Raw genomic sequence first — 25,703 nt, forward strand, 5'->3', positions numbered from 1 at the left:
ATGCTATGAACCATTCATGGTATTCATCTGAATTGTTTCTTACAAAAATAATTCTGCCATAAAACCTCAACTCAAGGTGACTTTGAAATATAATTTGCAAAATGAGTAATTTTTGAAAAATACAGAGGAAGACAAGAAATATAACCAATGTTTCTTCAGTTTACAAGCACTCTGAGTCTGGTTTGATCAGACCATGGAATCTTTCCATCGGCTCCCTCACCCTCGAGTGTCTTGAATTTGCTTTTAAAAGAGCTGATCTGTGTTCTGTTATAACACGAACTCTGGACCTGAATCCTTTGTCTCCAGCCATTAGCATTCCATTTACCTTTATAGAGTCATAGAGATGTACAGCACAGTCAAACTCAGCCATGCTGATATTCTAAATTAATCTAGTCCTATTTGCCAGCATTTGGCCCAAATCTCTTTCAACCCATCGAGATGCCTTTCACATGCTGTAATTCTACCAGTCTCCACCGCTTCCTCTGGCAGCTCATTCCATACATGCACCATCCTCTGCATAAAAAAGTTGCCTCTTAGGTCCCTTTCCGAATCTTCCCCTCTCACCATAAACCTACATTCGAGTTCGTGACTCCCCCACTCCAAGGAAAAGATCATGTCCATTTATCCTATCCATGCCCCTCATAATTTTATAAACCTCTATAAGGTCACCCCTCAGCCTCTAATGATCCACGGAAAATAGCTCCAGCCTATTCAGGCTCTCCCTCTAGCTCAAACCCTCCAACCCTGGCAAGGTCCTTGTAATTTTTTTCTGAACCCTTACAAGTTTCACAACATCTTTCCAATGGGAAGGAGACCAGAATTGCACACAATATTCCAAAAGTGGCCCAACCAATGTCCTGTATAGCTGCAACTTGACCTCCCAAGTCCTATATCCCATCCGCTGATCAATAAAGGAAAGCATACCAAATGCTGCCTTCACTATCTTATCTACATCCACTTTCAAGGAACTATGAACCTGAACTCCAAGGTCTCTTTATTCAGCAACATTCCCTAGGACTTTATCATCAAGTGTCTTAGTCCTGCCCTGATTTGCCTTTCCAAAATGCAGGACCTCACATTTATCTAAATTAAACTCCATCTGCCATTCCTTGGCCCATTGGTCCATGTAATCAAGATTCTGTTGTATTCTCAGGTAACCTTTTTTGCTGTCTAATACACTTCCAATTTTGGTGTCATCTGCAAACTTACTAACTATACCTCCTATGTTCATATCCAAATCATTTATATAAATAGTGGATCCAGCACCAATCCTTGTGGCACACTGCTGGTCACAGGCCTCCAGTCTGAAAAGCAACCCTCCAGCACCACATTCTGTCTTCTACATTTTTGTGCCATTTCTCCCTATATTCCATGAGATCTAACCAGTCTGTCCTGAGGAGCCTTGTTGAATGCCTTACTGAGGTCCACATAGATCACTTCCACCACACTGCTTTCATCAATCCCTTTTGTTACTTCTTCAAAAAACTCCAAGTTAGTGAGATATGATTTCCCATGCCCAAAATCATGTTGACTATCCCTGATCAGTCCTTGCCTTTCCAAATACATGTAAATCCTGTCTGATGGATTCCCTCCAACAACTTGCCCATCACCGATGTCAGGGTCACTGGTGTATAGTTCCCTGGCTTTTCCTTAGCACCTTCCTTAGCTCTGTGACCACTAATATCACTTTCCCTCTAACATTCTGTTGACCTAGCCTTCTTATCCATTTGTTCCTCCACCTTTTAATTCACTCGGATGGTGCTGGTGAAGGAAAGAAAAGAATTGGCATAGGTGTTTTTTTTGTTTGGACATGATCTGTCCCCAATAGTCAGCATACACTTCTCTTCTAAAATCACAGACTCCCTACAGTGTGGATGCAAGCTATTCGGCCCATGAAGTCCACCACCGATCCTCCAAAGAACATCCAACCCAGACCCAACCCGCTACCCTATCCCTGTAAACATGAGTTTCCCGTGGCTAATCCACCCGACTTCCGCATCCCTGAAACCTGTGGGCAATTTAGCATGGTCAATCCACTTAGATTGCACTTCTGTAGACTGTGGGAGGAAACCAGAGCACCCGGGAGGAAACCCACACAGTAACAGGGAGAATGTGGAAACTCCACACTGATAGTCACCGAGGGTGATTCACACCCAGTTTCCTGATGCTGTATCCAGCAGTGCTAACTACTGAGCTACTGTATCACCCCTTGTGACTTGGGTCACAAGATCCCACCTGAGGGTATGAGTGCAGTCACTGCATCACAAGACCCTGACGTTTTAATTTGTTGCATGTCAGTGCTCCCTACATACAGGTCATGGAGATGTCGAAGATACAAGAAGCCATTTAACCTGTTTATCCCATTCCACCATTCTACTGGAATACTGCTGATCTGTACCTCAACTTTGTTTCTCCATATCTATTCTATAACATTTAAAATACCTGAAGTAACATGAACATGAAAAATCAACCACCGAAAATCATCTATTGGAGGAATTCTCTCAACTAGAACTTCATATCTGTCTATGTAGTGCCAGAATGTATGGCAGAAAGAATGGAAATAAAGTACATAAAATTTCATCAGATAGTTGTGGATTTAAATAGGAGCTTATGTGGAATTTTTCCATTCTTATATAAAATGAATGTTACAATTTGTGTTTAAAGTCAAATATTTCATTACTTTATGACTGTTAAAATATTGACAAGTTCACTGTTTTTCCTAACAGTCCCTACAAGAGGGGTGCATGGTGGCTCAGTGGTTAGCATTGCTGGCTCACAGTGCCAGGGACCTGGGTTAGATTCCAGCCTCTGGCGACTGTCTATGTGGAGTTTGCACGTATCTAAGTGGGTTTCCAGCAGGTGTTCCAGTTTCCTCCCACAGTCAAAAGATGGGCAGGTTAGGTGAATTAGCTGTGCTAAATTGCCCATAGTGTTAGGTTAGGTGCATTAGTCAAGGGTAAATGTAGAACAAAAGGGTCTGGGTGTGTAACTCTTTGGAGGGTCGGTGTGGACTTGTTGGGCCGAAGGGCCTGTTTCCACACTGTAGGGATTCTATATAATTTGATATATAATTCCTGTTTACAGCAAATTAAAAACATCTTTGTGATGTGTTATCTCTTGATGTACTAATTGAGCTTGCAGAGGCCTTTGGGAGCAAGCTGCAAGAACCAAAGATTTAACAAAAAAAGATTTTGTGCACAATACAATACAATTCTGGGGCAAGAATGATGGTAACATAATTAGATCCAGTTTTTTGTGTCTAATTAATACAGTTAAAGGTTACTGATGGTTAGATTTTGAGGAATAGTTCAACTTCACTGTCATACAGGCAGATTGTGAGATCCAGAGTGATCACGCAAACCTAGAAACTAAGTAACATTTCTTGTTTGTCATTTATATACTTATCTTTTAATGTAATCTAAAGTAGACTAATACTGTAGTAATACTTATAATTAGGACTGGAATCTTGCCCAAGTTAAAATTTGAATGACTAGCAATTCTTAATTCACCATTAACCAGGGAATAAAATCTGGGCAGAATTTTATGCTCCCACATAAATGGATTTGCTGCAGAGAGGCCTCTAAAATGCCACATATCTGCATGCCCCTTCCACTGCTGCAAGTATACAAATTAGACAAACAGGAGGCTGGAAGAACACAACAAGCCAGGCAGTATCAGGAGGTGGAGAAGTCAACTTTGAGTGTAACCCTTCTTCAGGACTGGGGTTGGATGTAAGGGGAGCTTACAAGTATACAAGTGGCAAAGGTGTCTTGAGTGCTGTACAGCCCTTACACCACTTGAAGCTTTTAAGTGGCTAAGTAAAAGCCACTACCCACCTCTGTCACAATTTTGTGGGTAGTGCATTGAGGTTGCTAACTGATCAGAAACTCAATAGATGATGCTGTTCAGGTGACAAAGTGAGGCGTTGAGGAATGCCTCCTTTACAAACCCTTATTTCAATCAGAGACACTCCCCACCCCTAAAAAAAACGCAATAGCACCAGACATCGCTGTGTTTCCTCAATCCATCCAAGCCAGCGAGTCCTTCCTCACCATAGCCTGGTATGATTGATGTGAAATCACCTTGGGCTCATGGGAATCAGCCAGAACAAAAATCCACTCATTTCCGTCTCGCCCTCAGAACTCTGGTTCATTCTCTGATTACAGTAAAATGTTGCACTTTAATTAATAATTCAGTCTTTTTTAAGTTATTAATTATCCTGCACAAATATAAACTTAACTCCTACTGTAGTAAGAAAAATATGCTTCCCCTTTGCATTAATTGCGAATTTAAAGGATTAGGAATCTAACGTAGCATTGACTGTTCCATGCCACACTGAAGCTTTGAAGCCAACCAGCCGTTCTGCTGAGCTGAGTGGGATGAGAAAAGGAAACAAAAGCTTGAAATGTTATGTAATGTTGATTTGTGATAATTTGGTAACATCCTGTTGATTTATTTTGTTTTGGCAGTGCAATTCGGATCAGCCGAAAAAGCTGGCACATGTTGATTAATTTCTGCTTTCACGTTTTCCTGACATGCGCAGTGTTTGTAGGTGGTATCAATCAGACTAGGAATATTAGCGTTTGCCAAGGGGTAAGCAATTTATTTCATCCCTTCACATGCTTTACAATATGAATGTTACCAGTGGAGAAACAAACACTAGCAATTGGGACTTGAATCATGCCCGATTTATCATGAATGACTAACAATTCTTAATGCAACAGTAACCAGGGGATGAAATCTGGGCAGAATTTAATGCTCCCATGTAGATGGATTTTCTAAAGGTTCTTTGAAAATGAACTTGTACATTCACTTTTTATTTGTGATAATTGAGCATGAATAAAGAAAGTCGGGAATGATAGAATCTCAGCACCGAAGATATTCTACTGCTCACATAACTATCTTCCAATGGTTAGTGCTAATTAAAATGAGGACCGTGAGTGTTATAAATAGAATATTTTTCTAGTTTCAGTGTAAATTGCCACTCCTAAACTCAGTCAGGTATATGTATTGTTCATAAAATGAAGCTGTCGAGAGTGTGGTGCTGGAAAAGCACAGCAGGTCAGACAGCATCCGAGCAGCAGGAGGATCTACATTTTGGGTGTAAGCCCTTCATCATGAATGAGGCTTGTGGGCTGAAGATAAATGGGATGGGGGTGGGTTTGGGGGGTGGTGGTGGGGGGAAGGTAGCTGGGAGTGTGATAGGTAGATGAAGGTGAGGGTGGAAGTGATAGGTCGGAGAGGAGGGTGGAATGGATGGGTGGAAAGGAAGGAAGATGGACAGGTAGAACCTGTCAAGGGGGCGGTACTGGGTTGAAGGCTTGGAGGCTTGGGAATGGGATAAGTTGACGGGAGGGGAAATGAGGAAACTGGTGAAATCCACATTGATCCTGTGTGGTTGCAGTGTCCCAAGGCAGAAGAGGAGGCGTTCTTCCTCCAGGCATCGGGTAGTAAGAGTTTGGCAATGGAGGAGGCCCAAGTCCTGCATATCCTTGGCGAAGTGGGAGGGGGAGTTAAAGTGTTCAGCCCCGGGTGTTGGGGTGTTCAATGCAGTGTCCCAGAGATGTCCTTTGAAACAGTCTGCAAGTTGGCATCCTGTCTCCCCAATGTAGAGGAGACCTCATCGGGTGCAATGGAAGCAATAGATACCATGCATGGAGATTCAGGTAAATTTCTATCCGATGTGTAAAGATCCTTTGGGGCCTTGGACGAGGTGTGGGTGCAGGTTTTGTACTTCTGGACATGCAAGTTATGGGCCTCCTCCATTGCCAAACTCTTATCACCCAAAACTTGGAGGAGGAACGCCTCATCTTCCGCCTTGGGACCCTGCAACCACATGGGATCAATGTGGATTTCACCAGTTTCCTCAGACCCCCCACCTTATCCCAGGCCCAAGCCTCCAATTTGGCACCACCCCCTTGACCGGTCCTACCTGTCCATCTTCCTTCCTTCCCATCCATCTGCTCCACCCTCCCCATGACCTATCACTTCCATCCGCACCTTCACTTACCTATCACCTTCCCAGCTACCTCTTTCCACCCCCCCCCCACCTCCCCCTCACTCTCCCCAGTCCCACTCAATCCCAATTATCTCTCAGTCCCCACCGGCCCACAAGCTTTATTCCTGATGAAGGGCTTATGCCCGATATGTCAATTCTCCTGCCCCTCGGATGCTGCCTGACCTGCTGTGCTTTTCCAGCACCACACTCTCGATTCTGATCTCCAGCATCTGCAGTCCTTACATTCTCCAAGATAAAATGAAGCTGTCTCAGAAAAAAAGTGTAAGCCTTACAGCACCATTATAAATGTTTCCAATACGAAAGCAAATTTTCTTTGTGACTTCTGGGAAGTTGCTCCAGTTTGTAATTTTATGTTATGGACTTACACTCTTTAGAAACTAGGCATACTAAAATTCTCTCTTATTCCAATCCTATCAGTTTGGGGTGCATTTAAATCCAAGAAAGAAATGTGTGTGTCTGGATAGATATCGTTTCTGAGTTTGTTCAGTTGTCTAGACAAACAACATCAACTAATCGAAGTCCGTTTTCTCCTGCAGATATTTTGTTACATTATCCTTTGATGATTTGGGACATTTTGGACAGTGTTTTCAGTTGGATATTTCCCAATTGTTTTGTCAAGTTGATACTCTGAAGTGATTGAATATGGTTTAACTTCCTTGATCTTGAGCTAGCTAATTTGATACCATTTGAGTTGCTGCTCTCATATTTACATTTCATTTTGCAATTCTTCAATAAAGATGCTTATCAATTTTTTTTTAAAAGTTGTAACTATTTTGAGAAGGGAATTTTCTTTAACCGTCTCCCATTATGCTCCAATAACATTTATCGGAATCAAATTAATGACCTGTTATGCCTTACAACTGATAGACCTGCAGATACAGTACCACTAGGTTTCCTCAACCACCAAAGTTGAAAGTAACCCCCGGAGTTCTCACCAAACCCACAGTGGGGGAACAGGAGAATTTCCAAAACAAGACATGGATGAAGTTATTTTCCATGCACTCTAAAACAGTCCTACACTAACAAAATTAATACCATGTTTTGATTATTAATGGTTATAAATTGGTTTAATTGAACATGCCTTAAGATCCAACTCAACTTCTTATTCATTAAATTGTCTTAAAACTTTTTGACTGTTCAACTGTCTTTGTGAAGAAATGCATGCTGTTATTATTCTAAATATTGTCTTCACAACCTCATGTGACTACTTCTCCGACTGTTCTCCATTATCAGAAAGCTTCGTTCAGGACAGAATGTGGAAAGGGAACCCAATCTTGTTTTATCCTTTTGTTTCCCGTGTCTTTTAATTTGATGGGGCTTGATTCTTTCTTCATTCTATCACACTGATTTGGGCAAGTTGAATGATTGATTTAGATTTGGATTTCGTACAGTGTGGAAAGAGGCCCTTCGGCCCAACAAGTCCACACCGACCCTCCATAGAGCAACCCACCCAGACCCATTCTTCACCTAACACTACAGGCACTTTAGCATGGCCAATTCACCTAGCCTGCACGTTTTTGGACTGTGGGAGGAAACCGGAGCACCTGGAGGAAACCCATGCAGACACGGGGAGAATGTGCAAACTCCACACAGACAGTTGCCCGAGGCGGGAATTGAACCTGGGTCTCTGGCGCTGTGAGGCAGCAGTGCTAACCACTGTGCTGTCCATTTTGTTTTCCCCTTCCTACTCCCTTTCTGACATGACCATCCTTAGCCTCCTCCATTGTCACAGTGAGTCAAACCACAAATTGGAGGAACAATGGGCCGAAGGGCCTGTTTGCACACTGTAAGTAATCTAATCTAATCTAAACACCTCATCTTCCTCCTGGGCCTGGAAAATATCTGCCACATGCAGTATAACATTAATATTTATGATGTTTTACATCAATGATAAGACAGACAGAATGACAGACTTTTACTTAAATGTTGAAAGATTGGGAAATGTTTATGTAGAAAGGGATCGGAGTGTCCTTGAACATTGGTTACTGAAAATAGACTATAGGTGCAGCGATTAGATACAAATGTTATGTTGGTCATCACTGCAAGGATCTTTGAGTATAGGAGTAAGACCATAAGATATAGGAGCAGAATTAGGCCACTTGGCCCATCAAGTTTGCTCCGCCATTCAATCATAGCTGACATGTTTCTCAACCCCTTTCTCACACCTTCTCCACTTAACCCTTGGTCTCCTTACCAATTAGGCATTTTTGTCTCAACCTTAAATACACTCAATAACTTGGCCTCTACAGTCTCTGAGACAATGTGTTCTACAGAGTCACCACCCTTTGGCTGAAGACATTCCTCCTCATCTCAATTCTAAAAGGTCGCTCCTTCACTTTGAGTGTGCGTCCTCAGGTCCTGGACATTCCTACTGGTAGAAACAACTTGTCCACATCCACTCTATCCAGTCTGTTCAGTATTCTGTAGGTTTCAATCAGATCTCAATCATCCTTGTAAATTACATTGAGTACGGTTCCAGAGTCCTCAACCACTCTTCATATAAAATGTGATTCATCCCTGGGATCATTCTTGAAAACCTCCTCTGAATCCCCTCCAACATTAGCACATTCTTCCTTCGATATGGGGCCAAAACTGCTCACAGTGTTCCAGCCCTCTTGAAGTGAATACAGGTTACAAGCATTGCATTGGCCTTCCTAACTGCCAACCGACCCTGCATGTTAACCTTAAAAGAATACTGAACGAAGGCTCCCAAGTCCCTTTGTGCTTCAGATTTCTGAAGCTTTTCCTCATTTTAAAAATAGTCCAAGCCTCTAATTTTCCTGCCAAAGTGCATAACTTCATACTTTCCCATAAGGTATTCCATCTACCATTTCTTTGTCCACTTTCATAGCCTGTCCAAGTCCTTCTGCAGCCTTCCCACATCCTCAACACTACCTGCCCCCTTTGTCTATCTTTGTGTCATCTGAAAACTTAGTAATAATGCACTAAGTTTCTTTGTTCAGATTGTAAATATAGAACATGAATGGCTGTAGTCTCAACACTGACCTCTGCACATCTCCACCAGTCACCAGCTGCCATCCTGAAAAAGACACCTTTGTCACTACTCTGCCTTCTGCCAGTCAGCCAATCCTCTATCCAGGCCAGAACCTTCCCTAACACATGTGCTGTTGATGTCTACTGGCTCTCCTTTTGTCTAACATGCTCATTATCATATCGAGAAAGGCGATGGCAAAAATTACTGTAAACTGAGTCACAAAAATCTTATAGGATAACAGCCCTTGCAGTAATATATGTGGCTTGTGATGTTAGATCACAAACAGAGTCAAGCAGTTTATCAATACTAAATAAAGTTTAAAATTTGTTACTTGTGTGAAATTTAGTACAACACATTTTTGTCTGTTAAATAGTATAGTTTGGTAGACTAGTTTAATTCTTTTTAAAAATTTTACTCATAGGATTTTTTAGAATATTTAATTGCAAATAGGTGAAGCAAATGATTTTCCCACTGGGATTTCAGGAAAGTATATTGGAGCACAATAAATTTAAACAATATGATATACAACATATTTAAGTGTCTTTTGTATATTAGTTAATGGTAGGGTGAAATATTAATGGTGATTTCTGTGTAACAACTGGTGATGTCTGGGGACAGACATTGGAATATTGATCATGGTGTTTTAACACATTACGTTAACAGTACCTCAAGAAACAAATTGGTATGTTTAAAAATTTTCTTGTGTATTGATATCTGAATGTTGATTCAATTTTTGCTCAATCGTATCATTTGAACCAAAGTAATTGTTGATTAACAACATACAATACACTTATGGAAATGATAAAAATATATAGTCTCATTTAGGCTAAAATTGGATGAGAGGTCACTTATCTGCACATCACATTTTCATTCACATTTCCCTCCTTGTCTGGTCTCCCACATAACCAAGAAATTCCTACTAACACTTACATTGCAACTTATTCCCATCAACTGTTCATAGAAGCATTCAGTACAGAAGAAGCCCTTTGGCCCATCGGTTCTGGACCGCCATAAATATGCTACTACCTCCATTTGTCCCACTTTCCTGATCTACGCTCATAGCCTTGAATGTGATGACATTTCAAGTGTTCATCCAAGTAAGTTTTAAATGTTGAGAGGTTTGCCACCTCAACTGGTCTCCCAGTGCATTCCAGACCCATACCACCCTCTGGGTGTAAAAACCTTTTCTAAAATCTCTTCAGCTTCCTACCTTTCACTTTAAAATTATGCCCCCTTGTTATTGACCCTTTGACTAAGGGGAACAGCTGCTTTCTATTCCCTTCATAATTTTGTTTACCTCTATCAGGCGACCCCTCAACCTTCTTTGCTACAAAACAAAACACACTTATCCAGATAAAAACTGAAAGAACTGCGGATGCTGTGAATCAGAAACAAAAACATAAATTGCTGGAGAAGCTCAGCAGGTCTGGCAGCATTTGTGGAGAGAAATCAGAGCTTATGTTTTGGGTCAAATGACCCTTCCTCAGAAACCAAAACATTAACTTTGTTTTCTCTTCACAGATACTGCCAGACCTGCTGAACTTTTCCAGCAATTTATGTTTTTCTTTCCAAGCTTATCCAAGCTTTCTTCAGAGCTGAAATGTACCATCCCTGGCAACATCCCGGTGAAACTTTTCTGCATCTCCTCCAGTGCAAACACTTCTTTGTAGTGTGGTGACCAGAACAGCATACAGTACTACAACTGTGGCCTAACCAAAATTCTGTGCATCTCCAACATGACTTCTCTATTCTCATAATCTCTGCCATGTTTGATGATTGCCAGCATCTCTTATGCCTTCTTAACAGCCCTATTAACCTGCCCTGCCACCTTCAGGGATCTGTGAACAAATACTCCAAGATCTCCATGTTCCTTTGAGCTTCCTAGTCTCTTGTCTTGTTACTTGTTCCAAAGCGCATCACCTTATGTTTGTCAGGGTTAAATTTCATTTGCCCATCTGACTAATCCTGTAACCTAGTGCCTTCTTCCTCACTGTCAACCCACCCAGTGAGTCTTTGTGTCATCCACCAAGTAATGTACCGCTCCCACATTTTCATCTACTTCCTTTATGAATAGCACAATCAGGGAGTGAGTACTGATGCCTGTGATACATCACTGTCCACTGGTCTGTGTTCACACTGGGCTCCATTCACAGATCCTTCTATGAGCCTCCATTCACAGATCCCTCTGTGTCCTGTCACGAAGTGAATTTGGATTCAACTTGACAAGTTACTTTGGATCCCATGAACTTTTACCTTCACCAGTTTTGCATGTGGGACCTTGCTAAATTCCATATGTCGTTTCAATATATTTACTACTTAGTTTGTTATATTTAATCAACTATACTGCATGTGAGCACTACATCCTTTTGCTGATTTTAAATTTCTGTAATATATGTGTGTGCTACCTGGAATGCCTCTGATTTTTAACTCACTTGTGGATACTTGGTTTAAAGTCAAGAGTTGTGAAAAAGAATTCCCTGTTTAAATACAATAAAAAAAAGGTGTTGGAGAAAATCAGGTCCGGCAGCATCTGTAGAGAGAAAAACAGGGTTAATATTTTCAGTTTGGTATAGCTGGTTATCAGCGCCTGCTGCTACAGATTTTAACCTGTTTCAAAACTTGTTTTAGGAATAAGTTGTGTGTTTATAAGATGGATTATTTTGAGCTCGGTGAAGAAGATTGGTAAAAGTCTCTTTTATTCTGGATAGCAGTACCAAAGGGAAATAATTGGCCATTTTGGTGATATAATTCAATTATTTATACCAATAAAGCTGTAATATAGTTTAATTATCAGTGCACTCCTCATGTTATGTTTGTAACACAAGGAGCATAGTGTGGCAACAAGGGATAGAAGTTGATTGGTTGAAAAGTGAAGGGGGCAGGAAAAGGGAAGGGGAACAACAATCAATACCAAGGTTGGATTTTGTGAATAGAACCTTTGTAATTTCAGTGAGAGGTTCCTGTGATGTTTAGGTGGACTGTAGGTATAGGATTACGCAAAAGTTATTGAAATCATGCAGATGTATATGTGATAAGCAGTCTCATTGGATTATAGAGGAAGCATATTTATTACATTTGTAAATTAACAGTAAAGCACAAATACATCATCATTGTATGGTTTACCACAGTATTATGACAGATGTGATATTTCATAATTGCTCACCTATTAATCCTTTAAAATTGTAGGTTGGAATAATTCTACACTATTCTACCCTGGCTACTATCCTGTGGGTTGGTGTCACAGCACGAAATATTTTCAAACAGTTGACAAGGAAATCAAAGAGATGTCAGGACCCGGAAGAACCACCGCCTCCACCTCGGCCAATGCTCAGGTGAGAAAATTCATACATATTTCTCAAGCTCTTTACGACTCTTTTCAGCATTTTATTCTTGAACAGACAGTTAGTGTTCTGTTTTCCTTGAGTTTTTTTTCTTTTGGTGCTGCTTTCATGGATGGAAGGTGTATGAACTGCCCATTTCATTAATTTCAGACAGAATGTTTGTTTTTATTAGAGTTATCTTACCACCTTGCTTTGATTATTTTAAGTAATGCTGTTTGCAAGGAGAAATATTAAAATGAGCTGTATCTGCATAGGTTCATTCTTGATCCTGGATCACGAGAAAAAAAAAACGCTCAGAAGAGTTGGAAAGTTTATTTAGAAAATATTGAGTTCGATTCAGAAAGGTTAAACAATGGCTGAGAGTATTATAAAATTACAGAAGCCAATGCATTTTAAAGATTTATTTTCAACTATTTACCAATGATGTTTTGAAAAATGGAGAAAGTTGACAAAACTGTCAAGGCTGCAAGTAGTCAAGGGAATGTTGTTTTTTATTATTCTGCAGTTGTGTATCTTTAAGCATGGATCTACTGAAAAATCCACAAACTTTGAATTGTTAAATAGTCAGCTTATAGAGTCCATTTAATAAAACAGGAATTTGCTTGTTAAATGAGAAAATGTTGCTTTTGAGATCAAAATTAATATCGAGATATCATGGGACTGGTCTATTTCTGTTTTAGATATTGATTAGTAACTAATGTTTGTAGTTATTGCTTTTCCTGACTTAACAATTTGATCCCAGGAGTTCTGCATGATTTTATAATCAATTCCAAACAGAATTTTAAATTTCTTTTCATATTGATCTTTTGAGTATTTTCAATTTAAAGAATTGAAATCTGCAGACGATAAACTGAAACTTGTATTAAATGCTACATACAATTCCCAAAGCTACCACTTTTTCATTATTTCTATCCCAAAACACACAGTTTAATGTTATTAAATACACATGCTAAAGTGAACTCAGATGCATTAATAGCTTTTCCGACTAAACCTGTAGAGAATTCATGTTTCTACTTGCTGGTTTTCATACTACACCTGAAACTTACTTGGATGAGCTAGAAACATCTTGAATTCAGAATTATCGTTTTTTCTGGTCAGCCCACTGGAGATGACTTGGAGACTGTACACACATGGAAACTAAAATCCAATGATAGTTTCAAGACGCTAAGTGCAATGTTCTGCTACTATTTTGTGGAACATATCCAGGCATTCTACAATCTAACCAATTGTCCTTTATTTAAAATTTTGAAAGTACAAATTTCAATAACAAAATGTGGAAGTTATAAATTGTCTGAGATGGTGGTGTTTTGTTAGTGGACCCAAATGGAATTGGAGTAATAGCTCTTTGAAGTTCTCCTATGCCAGACATTTTCTTGACATAGAACTATTGATTTCCCGTCCTTTCGAAACCAGAATGGCTGAAATTTCTCAGCATTCCGTTAATGAGGCCCAGATTTCAATGCTTCTGGACACATGCTGTCATCAAATGCAACAGGAGTCTCTCTCTCCTAACCTTCAAGTCATATGTCAAACATCATCACTTTTTAACTTGTGCTGCTCTCATATTTATCCTAAAGAGACGAGGAACCTCGATTAGCCGAATAAGATGGGCGGGCACTATTTCGTTCGGATAATTGATTATTTAGTTAATTAATTTCCTCTGGGGCTCGGAGTTTTCTGTCAAGTCTCTCCGTCCAGGAGACTAGGCAAAAACATACTGCGCGTCAGACTCTGTCCCCTGCCCGCTCGTCTCCCAACCATGTCCCCGTCTCCTCTCTACTGTGCTCCGCCCACCTACCCCAAACCCTGTCTGCTCCCACTCTGCCCCCTCAACCCTGTCTGCTCCCACCCCACCGCCTCCATCCGCCTCCTGTCTTTCCCCCAACCCACCCCCAACCAAGTCCGCTCCCACCCGCACTCCGCCTGCCCCAACCCCATCTGCCCACACCCCGCCTCTAACCCCATCCAACAATCCCCAAGACTGCTGCTGCCTTTGTGGGGTAAGTCTCCAAATAGCACGCGCGTACACACACACACACACACACACACACACACACACACACACACACACGTTTTGACAGTTCTACCGCTGCCCTGTATGACAATGTTGGAGAGATTTTCTGGGGAAGGAGGGGTTTAGGGTTTACCCCTGTGGAGAACTCCAGGAAAGTTGTGCTGGGGGAGAGAGAGGGGGTGGGAAGTCAGTCATTTGGAGACAGTGCCTGGACTGTCCAGGACTGTTCTTGGAAGCTTTTCAGTGAGCCAAGTTCGTTCTTAACCATTGTAGCTGTAAACAAAAACAGGGTTGAAACAGCTCTTTGACATAATGTTTCTATTGGGACCTCCAGATCTCCTTCGGATAATCCGATATTCAGATAATTGATATTTGGATAATCGAGGTTCGTCTGTATTTGGGAAGATTACATGTCCTTTTTAGTAAAATATTATTGCAAGGTAGATAAACCCAGTTTTGAGGAAGTGTCACTGGACCCGAAAAGTTAAAGCTGATTCCTCTTCACAGATACTGCCATGCCTGCTGATCTTTTCCAGCATTTTCTGCTTTTGTTTCTGATTTACAGCATCCATAGTTCTTTCGTTTCTTAGATAACTCAGAAACTAGGAGCAGGAGGGGGTCATTTGGCTTTTCAAGTCTGTTCTGCCATTCAACATAACCGTGGCTGATCCTCTACCTCAATATTGTATTCCCACTTGTTCCCACCCCTTGATGCTTTTAAAATCTAACCATTCATCTGCCTCTTTCTCGAATGTTTTTGATGGCCTCCAAGGCAATCTGGGGTAGAGAATTCCATAGGTTTACTCTTTTTTAAGTGAAGAAAGTTTTCCTCATCTCAGTTCTAAATGGTCTGCCCTGTTTCCTAAGACTATATGACCCCTGGTTCTACACACTCAATCCAGAGAGAACATTTTCCCTGCATCTATTCTGTCCATCCTGTTAGTGATTCATACATTTCAATCGATCCTCTCTTTCTTCTCAAATCTAATAATTATAGGCCCAGTCAAACTAAACACTCCTCATAGGAATGGGAGTTAAATATACAATAGATCTAAAAATAAACTTCATATACTGAAAATGTTTGGCAGGTTCATCAGCTTCTCAAAAAGGTAATGAAGATAAATACCATTAAATTTGATTTTTTTTTTCCAAGTCTCGCATGTATTTCAGATCTCCAACATTCATATTGTACCTATGCAGACAATAAGTGGACAGATTATACATAGTGTAAACAAGCAGGTAGTTATTAATATATTTTGATAATAACCTGTTCATTTAAAACCTAAAATAATACACACATTTGCCAGATACCCAAACTTAGATATTAATAATGCAGTAAGGAATTCAGAATTTTTTTTTATATCCCAGAGAACAGATGGAATGTGGAACACACAGTCACAAATAGCTGTTGAGATGAACAGCATTGAATCATATAAGAGGAAACTGGATAAATACATGGGGGAGAAAAAGGAATGGGAGATTATAATAGCATTAAATATAAAGGCTGGGACAGGACTCATTTGGAGCATAGGTCCCCTCACTGACCTATTGGGACAAATATCTTACTATCTTATTGTGTGTATGCTATTAAGTCTAAAAATATTGTAATTCCCCTTTCTAATGTGCATTAATTGTTGTCAAGCAACATGGAACCTACACATTGAACTACATGTTAGTTGATGGGCATTAGTTTAATCTTTAATGTTCCCTCCAATTTGTATTTTCCGTGCACAGCCGACTTGATGAACAATGCACAGCCCTTTGGTGTGTGTCTGCTCAATTTTTTTCTTCTTTCATGGGAAGGTGAATCACTAGCAAAGCCAGCATTTATTACCAATCCCTAAATGCTCTTGAACTGAATGGCTTAACAAACCATTTCAGAGGTTAGATAAGAGTCAATCACACTGTTACAGGTCTGGAATCATATGTAAGTTAGACGAGGTGAAGTTGGCAGCTTTCTTTCCATAACTGGCATGAGTGAACCAGTGATTTCATGGTAATCATTACTGAGACTACCTGAAAATTCTACCAGCCACCATGATGGGATTTGAACCCAAGCCCCCAAATCATTAGCCTGGTTACAAGTCCAGTGATGTTGCTACCTTATGCCATCACTTCCCTGGCTTTACTCATCAAAAAAGGAATGTCATTTGTGTTTGATCTGTTTGTTGGTACATTCCTGATTGCCACAATGGTCACATGCCTCTACAGCTTGATAGGTACATTGATGTCCACTGCTGACTAATTATTGGATATTAGAGAACTTCATTATTGTCAAACAGCAATTGAAATTCAGTAATATTAGATTGTGTAAATGTAAAATAAGACAGTAATACATACTACTTTTACTACAACTACTTCTCCAGCTTTGGTCTGGCTGAATCACTAAGCAAATCTATATTCCACCAACATTTGGATAGTTAGTACTAGCTAAACCTTACATAATCTGCTGCTAGGCTAATGCCAATAATGAAACACTTCAATAAATTATAAATAATCTAGATATAATTCTTGATGTTCTCAATATCAAAGGATTTCATATACTGTGCCACTGTCTAGTTTAAAAAATTAACTTACCGTAAACATATTTATGTTTGGAAATGAGATTGTGGTTGCTTAACACTTTTGCTATTGATTGTATCTTTTCAAGGTTCTATCTCATTGGTGGAGGAATTCCCATCATTGTATGTGGCATCACTGCAGCTGCCAATATTAAAAATTATGGAAGTAAAATGAATGCACCATAGTAAGTACTATGCTTATTTTTCAGATTGTTCTCTGAATAGGTATTGGGCAGTGTTCATGATGGAGTTGGGAAAAAGTGAAGAGAGATCCTGCAATGCTTTGATACTCATCTTCAATGTCAAACAGAGCATAGTGTACTGGGTTTGTTAAGAGTGTGGGGGTCAGTTTAATATTTGCTGTTACTTTGTGAGCTGCTGTTTGTTTATGCAGTATTTAGAGAGTGTTAATAAACTTATTAATGACTTTAGATACAGCTCAGTTTGTGTTTTAGTGCCAAAACTGGTTAAATTACATTTCAACGTACTTTAAAGAAAAAGGTGTATGCAAGATAGAATTCAAAGTTTGTGAGAAGATTTGTAGCTCGGGTGCTCGTTGTTGTGCTTCTGTTTGCTGAGCTGGGAATTTGTGTTGCAGACATTTTGTCCCCTGTCTAGGTGACATCCTCAGTGCTTGGGAGCTTCCTATGAAGCGCATCTGTGATCTTTCCTCCGGCATTTATAGTGATTTGTATCTGCCGCTTCCGGTTGTCAGTTCCAGCTGTCGGTTGCAGTGGTCGGTATATTGGGTCCAGGTCGATGTTCTTATTGATTGAATCTGTGGATGATTGCCATGTCTCTAGGCATTCCCTGGCTAGAAAGTTCTCTGGCTTGTCCTATAATAGTAGTGTTGTCCCAGTCGAATTCATGTTGCTTGTCATCTGCGTGTGTGGCTATTAAGGATAGCTGGTCGTGTCGTTTCATGGCTAGTTGGTGTTCATAGATGCGGATCATTAGCTGTCTTCCTATTTGTCCTATGTAATGTTTTGTGCAGTCCTTGCATGGGATTTTGTACACTACATTGGTTTTGCTCATGCTGGGTATCGGATCCTTCGTTCTGGTGAGTTGTTGTCTGAGTGTGGCTGTTGGTTTGTGTGCTGTTATGCGTCCTAGTGGTCGCAGTAGTCTGGCTGTCAGTTCGAAAATGCTGTTGGTGTATGGTAGTGTGGCTAGTCCTTTGGGTTGTGGCATGTCCTCGTTCCGTTTTCTTTCCCTTAGGCATCTGTTGATGAAATTGCGCGGGTATCCGTTTTTGGCGAATACATTGTATAGGTGTTCTTCCTCTTTTTGCAGCTCTGGTGTACTGCAGTGTGTTGTAGCCCTTTTGAATAGTGTCTTGATTCAACTTCTTTTGTGTGTGTTGGGGTGGTTGCTTCCGTAGTTCAGGACTTGGTCTGTGTGTGTTGGCTTTCCTGTATACATTTGTGGTGAATTCTCCGTTAGGTGTTCTCTGTACCATCACGTCTAGGAATGGGAGTTGGTTGTCCTTTTCTTCTTCTCTCGTGAATCGGATTCCTGTGAGTGTGGCGTTGATTGTGTGTTCTCTATTTCTGTGTTTTTAATGATTACAAAAGGTGTCATCTACATATCTGACCCAGAGTTTGGGTTGAAACAGTCTTACCGCAAATTCAACGCCATACTTCCAGAATGAAGGACCCGATACCCAGCATGAGCAAAACCAATGTAGTGTACAAAATCCCATGCAAGGACTGCACAAAACACTACATAGGACAAACAGGAAGACAGCTAACGATCCGCATCCATGAACACCAACTACCCACGAAACGACATGACCAGATATCCTTAGTAGCCACACACGCAGATGACAAGCAACATGAATTCGACTGGGACAACACTACTATTATAGGACAAGCCAAACAGAGAACAACCAGAGAATTCCTAGAGGCATGGCACTCATCCACAGATTCAATCAATAAGCACATCGACCTGGACCCAATATACCAATCACTGCAACGGACAGCTGGAACTGACAACCGGAAGTGGCAGATTCAAACCACTACAAATGCCGGAGGAAAGATCACAGAAGCACTTCACAGTAGGCTCGCAAGCACTGAGGATGTCACCTAGACAGGGGACGAAATGTCTGCGACACAAATTCCCAGCTCGGCGAACAGAACCACAACAGCAAGATAGAATAGATTAAACGACACACACAAAATGAAATGGATAAAATGATAGTGGGAAGAGTGTGAATGATAGTGTCAAACAATACAGGTCACAGAGTTTTGGAAGAGCTTGAATTTAACAAATGATTGAGTTTAGGAGCCAGAAAAGAACCCATCACATTGAGGTTTTGAAAGCATGTATTGATTTTTTTAGTGGCATCTGCCTACTGAGTATGTTGAAGTAGGCACTGAGTGATGTGGAAATGCTAAGATTGCTGTCGATGTGATACTCAAGCTTACATTCAAATTTATTTTAGTACCGTTGTCTGAATATACTTTAGAATTTCTGACAGGAGAACCTACGTCATCTAGTGGTTGTCAAAATGTATTGCACTAATCTTATTAACTTAATGAATGGGACATGAACATGGGTATTTTTTCAAAGTGCTGTCTGTGACTACCACTAGCATCATAAATTAACCACCCACTACAGGCACCATCTAATTTTGTTTCAACTATTTATTTAATCAGAAATGAAAATTGAGCCATTTCTCAAAATGACATCAAATCCACAACAGGAAAATACTGTAGATGTTCTAAATGAGAAAAGAAATTAGAGACAGTTGTATTCAATTATTTCAGTTTCTCCATCACATCTGTTTGACCTTCCACACTATTGCTGGCCTTCCCTGTTCTGTCTTTCCACTTTCATTACTTTTGCTGGTCCAAACTTGCTTAAAACCAGTTACATATCAAACTTGTTCCCGTTCTGATGACAGATCATTAATCTGAAATGTTCCCCTTCTCCACAGCTGCTACCTGACCTACCAAGTATTTTCAGCATTTCATTTAATCCTAGCCAAACAGCAACATCAGTCGGACACTCAAATTGCCAGTTTAATGTCTCTTAAAATCTAGTTTCACTGTTAACAGCTAACTTGTTGCCAAGGATTTAATGAAGCTTCTAATGAGTAATTTTAAAATAACAGAAATTATAATGAACTATTCTATTATTTTACACTTAAGAAGTAAAATGTATAACAACTTGAAATTTTTCTGTAAATTTAAGATTTTAATTCTGAAAAGTATACTTAATACTTCTGAACAAACAATACAAACAAAGACAATATTAAAAGATAAAGTGATGGAGAGCCAACTATAAAGAGATTCCTCATTTTTGTTTTAATTGAGTGATAGCTCTAAAGAAACCTAGAGCTGATGGAACAATTAGAAGCTGGTTGTTTGATCGTATGATGCAGCTATAGTCTATTTGTATATGCCCTTATTTGAGGAAAATGGAAATGTAACTAAAGAGTAATCAACATTTAATGCAAACTGACTTTTATAGGCTCGTAGAGCTATCCAACTGACTGGAATACATGATAAATGACTTGTTTCCAGAATATTATGATATCTCTCGATCCTTTCTCCATGTACATGCACGGGCAAGCACTTGGCTATCATCAAAAGAATTGCAGATGCAAAACTGTGTTATTTTTGGATACATTTCACTTGAACAGTTGATGAAATGTTCAACAGATAGCAAGTATAGAACATAGAACAATACAGCGCAGAACAGGCCCTTCGGCCCTCGATGTTCTGCCGACCTGTGAACTATTCTCAGCTCATCCACCTACACTATCCCATCATCATCCATGTGCTTATCGAAGGATTGTTTAAATCTTCCTAATGTGGCTGAGTTGACTACATTAGTAGGTAGGGCATTCCAAGCCCTTATCACTCTCTGCGTAAAGAACCTGCCTCTGACATCTGTCTTAAATCTATCACCCCTCAATTTGTAATTATGCCCCCTCGTACAAGCTGACATCATCATCATAGGAAAAAGACTTTCAATGTCTATTCTATCTAATCCTCTGATAATCTTGTATATCTCTATCAAATCCCCTTTTAGCCACCGCCTTTCTAAAGAGAACAGACCCAAGTCTCTCAGCCTTCCCTCCAGACCAGGAAACATCCTCTGCACCTTTTCCAGTGCTTCCACATCCTTCCCAAAATATGGCTACCAGAACTGTACACAATATTCCAAGTGTGGCCGCACTAGCGTTTTGTATAATTGCAGCATGATATTGTGACTCCAGAACTCAATCTCTCTACGAATGAAACCTAACACACCATATGCTGCCTTAACAGCACGATCAACCTGGGTAGCTACTTTCAGGGATCTTATGTACATGGACTCTGCACATCCACACTACCAAGAATCTTTCCATTGACCCAGTACTCTGCCTTCCTGTTATTCTTCCCAAAGTGCATCACCTCATATTTAGTTGCACTGAACTCCATTAGCCACCTCTCAGCCCAATTATGCAGTTTATCCAAGTCTCCCTGCAAACTGCTACATTCTTCCAAACTGTCCACTACTCCACTGACTTTAGTGTGGTCTGCAAATTTACTAATTCATCCACCTATGCCTGCGTCTACGTCATTTATAAAAATGACGAACAAATATGGTCCCAAAACAGATCCTTGTGGCATACCACTAGTAACCAGACTCCAGGCTGAATATCTTCCATCAATCACCACTCACTGCCTTCTTTCAGAAAGCCAGTTTCTAATCCAAACTGCTAAATCACCCTCAATTCCATGACTCTGCATTTTCTCCAACAGCCTACCATGTGGAACCTTATCAAAGCCTTTACTGAAGTCCATATGTACCACGTTAACTGCCCTACCCTCATCTACAGGTTTGGTCGCCTTCTCAAAAAACTCTGAGGTTTGTGAGACATGATCTGCCCTTGACGAAACCATGTTGACTATCTGAAATCAAATTGTTGCTTGCTAGACGATTATAAATCTTATCTCTTATAATCCTTTCCAAAACCTTTCCTACAACAGACGTAAGGCTCACTGGTCTATAATTACCTGGGTCATCTCTACTGCCCTTCTTGAACAAGGGCACAACATTTGCAATCCTCCAGTCCTGTGGTACTAATAGGTACAATACTGATTGCTCAGACAAAATAACTCTTGCCTCAAGACTCCATTCTGAATCACAGGTTGGCAAAGATAAAGATAAAGGCACCATGATGTGCCTCCATTCTGAAGTCCACAGATGGATCATGTTTTGACATGCAACTTATTGTGCGATTATTTTGCTTGACAAGAGTAATCACATGGGTGCATTATCAAATCAAAAAAAAAATTAGGGCCAGTTATGTTTTTTAAATCCCTCAGTTCCATCTTCATTCAAATGTTTCCCACCTCTACAAGATTTTTCATGTACAAAATTTGATTTGTTAAGAGGTGACCTTTTTTTGGAAAACAGTGTTTTTACTAAAACGCCATCTTCTGAAAAATTGACACAAGACAAACCAAAGTCAAATTTCTGTTATTTATGTTGTTTTAAAATACTGAATTTCTTGACTTTGAGAATCTTAGACTATGATTTTGGTTCTCTTTGGTAGTGCAAGTTAATCTAAATTTTTTTTTATTGAACTACGAGTTATAATAAGTTTGAGTTGAACTGCTCCAGACGCCTATTCTAATGGAATAATTTATAATGTTTGTCTTTCAGCTGTTGGATGGCTTGGGAACCAAGTTTAGGGGCGTTTTATGGACCTGTAGGCTTTATCATCTTCGTGAACTGCATTTATTTTTTAAGCATATTTGTGCAGCTTAAACAGCATCCAGAGCGAAGATATGAACTGAAGGAAGCAGCAGAAGAACACCAGCGTTTGGCAAGCACAGATCATGGAGAGGCTCATGTTAATGATTCAACCTCAACGTCACAGGCAAATTGTTCCGTTGTCTCATCCTTGGCATTAGAGAATGAACATACATTTCAAGCTCAATTGCTTGGTACGAGTTTGTCTTTGTTTATGTATATTGCCCTGTGGGTATCTGGTGCACTAGCAGTTTCCCAGTACTATCCTATGGACCTAATTTTTAGTTGTCTGTTTGGGGCTACAGCTTTGAGCCTAGCTGCATTTCTTATCCTTCATCATTGTATTGGCAGAGAAGATGTACGCTTATGTTGGATGACAACATGCTGTCCAGGTCGGAGTACGTACTCCATGCAAGTTAATGTTCAGCCTGTGGATTCAAGTCATGCCAGTAGAGAAACCCCAAAACTTACCAACAGTAGTGCGGAGTCCTCTTGTACAAATAAAACTGCTTCCAGTAATAACAAACTCTTCTCAGGATGTAAGCTGACTAATCTTCATGTTGCAGCAGTACAAAACCAAATTGTTCCTTTGTCAAGTAACATATCAACACAGCTTGACAACAGCCTCACTGAACATTCAATGGACAACGATCTGAAAATGCATGTGGCTCCTGTTGAAGTGCCATACCGCTCAAATGGACAAGTTAGCAGGCATCATAAAAACCGGACTCGGGCACATCAAGCACATCGACACAGCAGACTGACTGTGCTAAGAGAGTATGCATATGATGTGCCGACAAGCGTAGAAGGAAGCGTGCACAATAACCAGCCAAGGAGTAGGCACAGTAACCATGAGAGTCATCATGGGAGTAGAAGGTCTCGATCTGCTCTTAGAGAACGGCATCAAAGCCACAGCCAACCTGACAGTAGTGATGTCAGTTATACACTGACTCAATGCAATCAAAATGTAGCAAAAGATGGAGTAAGTAGCAGTAAGGACAGTCTGCAACAGCCCATAGTGGTTGAACTTGAGAACCACAAATCTTATGGCCTTAATTTGGCAAGTCAAAATGGACTGCTGAAAGGCAATGGCCTAGATGTTCCTTTGCTAAATGCAGACAGCACAGGAAACATTCGAACTGGATTTTGGAGAAATGAAACTACTGTGTAGTTTGCAAAAAAAAAACCGCTTTTCCAAAAGAAACTGTGACATGCATTCCTTTTAAGCTAAATTTATTGTACAAAATGTTTACAAAATTGTTCTACATTGTGTAAAAAAAGGTACAATCTACTATCTGATATGTGAAGCTTTAATTTTCTTGTTTTATACTTTTTTAAAGGACGCAAATTTCCCAAACATTGCGTGAAAACATAAAGAGAGCAATTCCACCATTTCTATTTTGGTAGTGTTTAGACATGTTTTTTTGCACAGTGCTGGATGTTCTTAAACCTATCCATACAATTGCATGAAAAATTGAGCTCCGTATTGGATCATATCTACGCCTGGAATTGTAATTTTTTTACATAATAAAAGGTTTGCCTTGTGACAGGAGTGGAAGAGTTATAGCATCTTTAAGAAATTTGAATAAATTCTGCATTTTAGTTTTGTTGCTTTCCTCTCTTTGTAATATTACAGGTGCATTTTGGTAAAGCGATGCTCATGTTCTCTTTCACCTCTGTCTCTCAAGTCAGTTGGAAGTCTGTACCTCTGCCTGGATCTCTGTATTGATAATTGCTGAGATCAAGAATCTGAGTGGGGAGTTGGGAGTGACAGCATCTTTCCATTCAGGCCAAATCTTCTTTATGCATACTTTTTGTATTAGAGCTGTTACAGCCACTGTTCGACTCCTGACTGTCCCAGGTTTAAACAAGATTCAACATTTAACTGTTTCTCCACAGATGCTGCCAGACCTGCTGAGTTTATCCACCATTTTGGCTTTGTTTCAGATTACCTGGCTCTCTTGTATTTTATTTTTAAGGTTTAACTCTTAACTATCAAATGTTTTCTCTTTTGAATGCTTTTTTTGAATTTTAGAACTGAAACTTAATGAAATGTAGCAAAGAAATTTGCTTTCCTCACCAAATATTATTTCAGACAACCTGAACCAATGGGAGTGGCACAATGATTAGCGCCTCAGCCTCAGGGACCTGGGTTCTTTTCCAGCCTTGGGTGATTTTCTGTGTGGAGTTTGCACATTCTCCCCATGTCTGCATGGGTTTCTTCCCACAATCCAAGGATGTACAGGTTAGGTGGATTGGCCATGCTAAATTGCCCATAGCATGCAGGAATATGCAGGTTAAGTGGATAAGCCATGGGAAAAGCTGTGTCACAGGGTTAGGGTAGAGAGGTAGGTTGATATAGACTCGATGACCCTGTAGAGATTCAATGATTCTTTGATTAAATGCCATTTCAACAAGGCTGAACGTTTTTTTTTAAATGAATTAATTTCGTTATCTGTCTGAAAAAAAGTTATAAAAGCCATAACCTCCCTCATGGCTGGTAAAGCAGCACCATAATTGAAATCCTTGAGAATCCAGGAGTAAACACTGTACTGCTTAGAGTCAAACTTGGCACAGAGGAAGATGGTTGAAGTTTAGATACAAATCATCCCAGTCTCAGGACATCACTGTAGGAGTTCTGCACGTTTGTGCCTTAGGCCCAACCATTTTCAGCTGCCTTATTATTGATCCTCTATCTTGTGATCATCTTCAGCATTATTCATAACTTTTCAGATCCTAAAGTAATCCGTGATCATTTCCATCAAGACCCAGGCAACATGTTGGATTGATGAGTGATATTTGTGCCACACAAATGCCAGGCAATGACTCCCTCCCACAAGTAAAAATTTAATCTCCTCTTGACATTCTAATGGCATGTCCATCACTGAATGCGCCATCCTCAACATCCAAAAGGTTAGAATTGACCAGAAAAAGAACTGGACCATCCCTAGAAATACAAAAGCAGGTTGGAGGTTGTGAACATTGAGGTGAGTACTTGCCTGACTTTCCAAAGCATGTCCAT

The 25,703-nt window shown here is 40.1% G+C and overlaps 1 protein-coding gene across 3 annotated transcripts in view; it reads left to right on the forward strand.

The window, feature by feature from the left end:
• The window catches only part of adgra3 (adhesion G protein-coupled receptor A3), a 136,023-nt gene extending 111,431 nt beyond the window's left edge, over positions 1-24,592 (forward strand). For all 3 annotated transcript variants that reach the window (XM_060825273.1, XM_060825282.1, XM_060825291.1), the window contains 4 exons: positions 4,470-4,593; positions 12,201-12,346; positions 17,020-17,115; positions 22,592-24,592. In XM_060825273.1, the coding sequence (XP_060681256.1) occupies positions 4,470-4,593; positions 12,201-12,346; positions 17,020-17,115; positions 22,592-23,852 (1,627 nt within the window). In that variant the 3' untranslated portion in view covers positions 23,853-24,592. The remainder of the gene's footprint in view (positions 1-4,469; positions 4,594-12,200; positions 12,347-17,019; positions 17,116-22,591) is intronic.
• The last annotated feature ends 1,111 nt before the right edge of the window (positions 24,593-25,703 follow it).

The sequence above is a fragment of the Hemiscyllium ocellatum genome, chromosome 1 (assembly GCF_020745735.1).
Source record: "Hemiscyllium ocellatum isolate sHemOce1 chromosome 1, sHemOce1.pat.X.cur, whole genome shotgun sequence".
In the NCBI taxonomy this organism is placed as follows: Eukaryota; Metazoa; Chordata; class Chondrichthyes; order Orectolobiformes; family Hemiscylliidae; genus Hemiscyllium; species Hemiscyllium ocellatum.